Source organism: Rutidosis leptorrhynchoides, chromosome 1 (genome assembly GCF_046630445.1).
Source record: "Rutidosis leptorrhynchoides isolate AG116_Rl617_1_P2 chromosome 1, CSIRO_AGI_Rlap_v1, whole genome shotgun sequence".
Taxonomy (NCBI): Eukaryota; Viridiplantae; Streptophyta; class Magnoliopsida; order Asterales; family Asteraceae; genus Rutidosis; species Rutidosis leptorrhynchoides.
The window spans coordinates 506,996,070-507,000,285 of record NC_092333.1 but is presented as its reverse complement, the minus strand read 5'-3'; the positions used below and the strand labels follow the sequence as shown (position 1 = coordinate 507,000,285).

The 4,216-nt window shown below is 33.1% G+C and overlaps 1 protein-coding gene across 1 annotated transcript; it reads left to right on the top strand.

Annotated features, from left to right (window-relative positions):
- Positions 1-466: 466 nt before the first annotated feature.
- Positions 467-2,008, top strand: LOC139876163 (cytochrome P450 86A1). Its single transcript, XM_071863466.1, has one exon. It carries the CDS (start codon positions 467-469, stop codon positions 2,006-2,008), a length of 1,542 nt encoding a protein of 513 aa, XP_071719567.1.
- The last annotated feature ends 2,208 nt before the right edge of the window (positions 2,009-4,216 follow it).

Here is a 4,216-nt window from a genome sequence, read left to right as displayed (position 1 = left end):
TTTTAGCTTCCATTAGTAGTTTGTATCAAAATATATATATATATATATATATATATATATATATATATATATATATATATATATATATATATATATATATATATATATATATATATATATATATCGAATTTCACTCAACAACGCGCGAGCTATTACCCAACTCATTTATAATAATCACAACTAAACAAATAAACAATTATTTTAAATTAAACATTAAAAATTAAACATTGAAACATAAATATATAAACAATCGATGACACAAAACACAAGTTCCTATCAACCAAAGATCATCCCCACTTAATTTCAAAGCCCAAGAATATATTTTCTCAACAACTTCTCCTACAATTTAATAACTTTTCTATGACACTACTCCCATGCTGTTAATTTCCTCCACAAATATAAACTCTTTCGCACCATCTTCATAATCAACAAATCCAGAACAATATTTTAAACCACAAACACCACCATGGAAACTGATCTTATCATCATGTTCATTATGGTAGCCACCACTTCAGTCTATTTTCTATGGTTCTACCACCTTTCTCGTCATCTTTCTGGCCCAAAAGTCTACCCCTTTTTCGGCAGCCTTCCTGTTCTTTTCTATAACCGATCTCGAATCCATGACTGGATAGCCGGAAACCTTCGATCTTCGCGTTGTGGGACCTACCAAACAACCACAATTGCCATACCATTTTTTGCACGTAAACAAGGGTTTTATACGGTTACTTGTAACCCTAAAAACATTGAACATATACTAAGAACTAGATTCAATAATTACCCGAAAGGACCCACGTGGCAAACCGCGTTTCATGATCTTTTAGGTCAAGGAATATTCAATAGCGACGGTGAAACGTGGTTGATACAACGTAAGACGGCGGCGTTAGAATTCACAACACGAACACTACGACAAGCTATGGCTAGGTGGGTTAGTAGGACTATTAAAACAAGATTATGGCACATTTTGGAAAAAGCTTGTCAAGAAAAATTACCAGTTGATTTGCAAGATCTTTTACTTCGGTTAACGTTCGATAACATTTGCGGGTTGACTTTTGGTAAGGACCCGGAAACGTTATCGACCGAATTATCAGAGAACCCATTCGCAACTGCGTTTGATTCTGCCACCGAAGCGACGTTGCAACGGTTATTATATCCGGGGTTTTTATGGCGATTGAAGAAACTTGTCGGAATAGGTGCTGAAATGAGACTAAGAAAAAGCCTACAAGTTGTCGAAAATTATATGACTGAGGCGTTAACTGCTCGTAAGTTAAACCCTTCAGATGATCTTCTTTCGAGGTTTATTAAAAAACGTGACATCAATGGGAACATTTTCCCAAACGATGTTTTAAAGCGCATAGCGCTAAACTTTGTGTTAGCTGGGCGCGACACATCATCTGTCGCGCTCAGTTGGTTTTTTTGGTTGGTCATGAACAACCCGTTGATTGAGACCAAAATCATCAACGAGTTGACTAATGTTTTAAGAGACACACGTGGCAACGATCCTAACACTTGGATATCAGATCCTCTGATATTTGATGAAGCCGATAAGTTAGTTTACCTAAAAGCAGCACTCGCGGAGACTCTTCGCCTATACCCCTCTGTGCCAGAGGATTTCAAGTACGTAATTAACGATGACGTTTTACCGGACGGATCTAAAGTTCCGGCAGGTTCGACTGTGACTTACTCCATATATTCGGTGGGACGAATGAAAAGCGTGTGGGGTGAAGATTGTTTGGAGTTTAAACCGGAAAGGTGGTTGTCTGCGACCGGAGACCGGTTTGAACCACCTAAAGATGGTTATAAGTTTGTAGCGTTTAATGCTGGCCCAAGAACTTGTTTAGGGAAAGATTTGGCATACTTGCAAATGAAATCAGTGGTATCTGCTGTACTCCTTCGATACCGGCTAGAATTGGTTCCGGGTCACCGGGTCAAACAAAAGATGTCGTTAACATTGTTTATGAAAGATGGACTGAAGGTATACTTGCATCCACGCGATCTCACCTCAGCATAGAACCATGATCAAGAGTGATATTGAAAGTTATTATTTGTTGGTTTTGAGGTGGTTGTGTAGTTGAAAAACCATATACACGTGTCTGGTCAAAGGGTTATATTGGTCATTTAATTTGTATTTACCTTTTCTTTTTCATTTTGTGGTACGTAATATTGTAATGCTTTGTTCGGCTTGACGAAAATCTTAGCAAGCTTTCCAAAATTATACATTAAGCAGTACTTATGAGTCCCCTTTTATTATTTATAACTTAAACTTATTTGTATATTTATTTTTGTATTTGTATTTACTTGGTCAAATGTTATGGTTTACACTTTACAATAAAGTTTACTTGATTTGTCATGAAACAATTTTCATAAAAATTACGTACCGCCAAAGTCTCAATTCTATTGTGAGATATAAAAATAAAATACATAGATACAGTATAAAATAGCGTTATACACTTATACATTGTATTTTATATTTATTTTACAGTGATACTTCTTACTTTTTATTCATCGTTTTATTTTACATATACGGAATATATATTAAGAGTAAAAAAAAAAAAACTTTCATTCTTATTGTTATTTATTTTTGCAAAAAAAGTAACGAACTTTTAACATCTATAAAAGGAGTAATGACAATAGATTCAGGATGGGTGAAATATAAACTATCCTTAATCTTCATAGTCATATTAATCTCCGCGTTTAAAGTGACAAACTTTAACTCGGTTTGTTCAGGCTTGTTGGTTATATGATATTAATTTTTATTATTATATAATTTGATTTTTAGGAGTAGTATAGAACGTATGGTATGTTTTTGTAATTTTTAATCACTCTAATATTCCGTATGATTTGCTATTATTATTTTTAGTACTATGAATAATTATTTTTATTTATTATTATGCAAATATAAAATATTATAAATGTTATTGTGAAAAATAAGATTGATGTATCTAAAAGAAAAACTCGTTTAGGCCCTTAACACATTCGAGAGTGATACAAAACCCTCAAGCCCGGGCTAATTTACTAAATAATCTTTAAAATATGTTCGAGTTCGAGTTTGTTTAATATATGCTCGAATCGAGCTTTCGATAATTTAGTAAATCCATGCACCTCTTTTAAAGTATCAAATTTTTATAAGTTTGTTGTTCAAAGTAGGTTGGAATTAGTTTGTTATTCAAACTGTAAAGGATTAAGACCATTTGTAATGGTGAGAGTTTGATGGGGTGTTTTTGTGAGGTATAGTGCTGATGTGGCAAGTGTGATGACGAAATGGAGTTTGCAATGGTATGACGTGATTGTTGTGTGATAAGAAAATATGTCCCACATCTTTATTTTCTTTTTTTTATTTTTGTTTGATTTCATTATTTTGTATATTATTATTGTTATTATTATTATTATTATTATTATTATTATTATTATTATTATTATTATTATTATTATTATTATTATTATTATTATTATTATTATTATTATCTAATTACTAGAATATGATAATATTTTTAAACAACACTTTTATTAATAAAAATAAATAAGATTACATTTTTTTAGTCCTAATTAAAAACAAGTACGACATATTTAAAAGTCCTAAAAAATGAAAATTACAACTTATTCAAAGTAAGATATAATTAAACTAAAACAACGACAAGTTAAGCATTCGTATTCGGAATCCGAAAAAAACGGTCATCGGTATTGTAACCAGAATGAACGGGTGTAACGACCCAACCCGTTATCCAACCGATTACGCAAATTTTTTTTTTTTTTTTTTAATATCAGAAGGGTGCGCGGCGCGCAACCCTTGCTGTGCGCGGAGCGTACAAAGCCTGGCAGCCCGCTGTCCAAAATTTCCATTTTTCGTTTAAAGACTTCACACTTCCCAACACTTTTAGACTAAACGCTTTTCACGACATTTTATAATATGTAAGACTAACACGTTTCAATAATAAAACAAGTTTTACAACACCGGGCCCACATCGACCGTTTTACGACTTTCGTACGAAATATAAGTTTTCGACTACATGAGTTTAAGTTCCAAACACAACTACAAGCATGATGTTTGGGGATAAACTACCCAATCCTAAGTCGAAACCAAAAGTAATCCAAGCAAGCATCAAAAGGGGAAATCATCTAATCCCGAGCATACCCTTGCAACGTCTGTCTCCGAATCTAAAAAAATGTAATCAACGAGAGGGTAAGCTAATGCTTAGTGAATGCAATACTTATACGCATA

Bases quoted from the DNA above. Each gene is read 5' to 3' on its own strand.
- LOC139876163 (XM_071863466.1), top strand. From the start codon at position 467: ATGGAAACTGATCTTATCATCATGTTCATTATGGTAGCCACCACTTCA.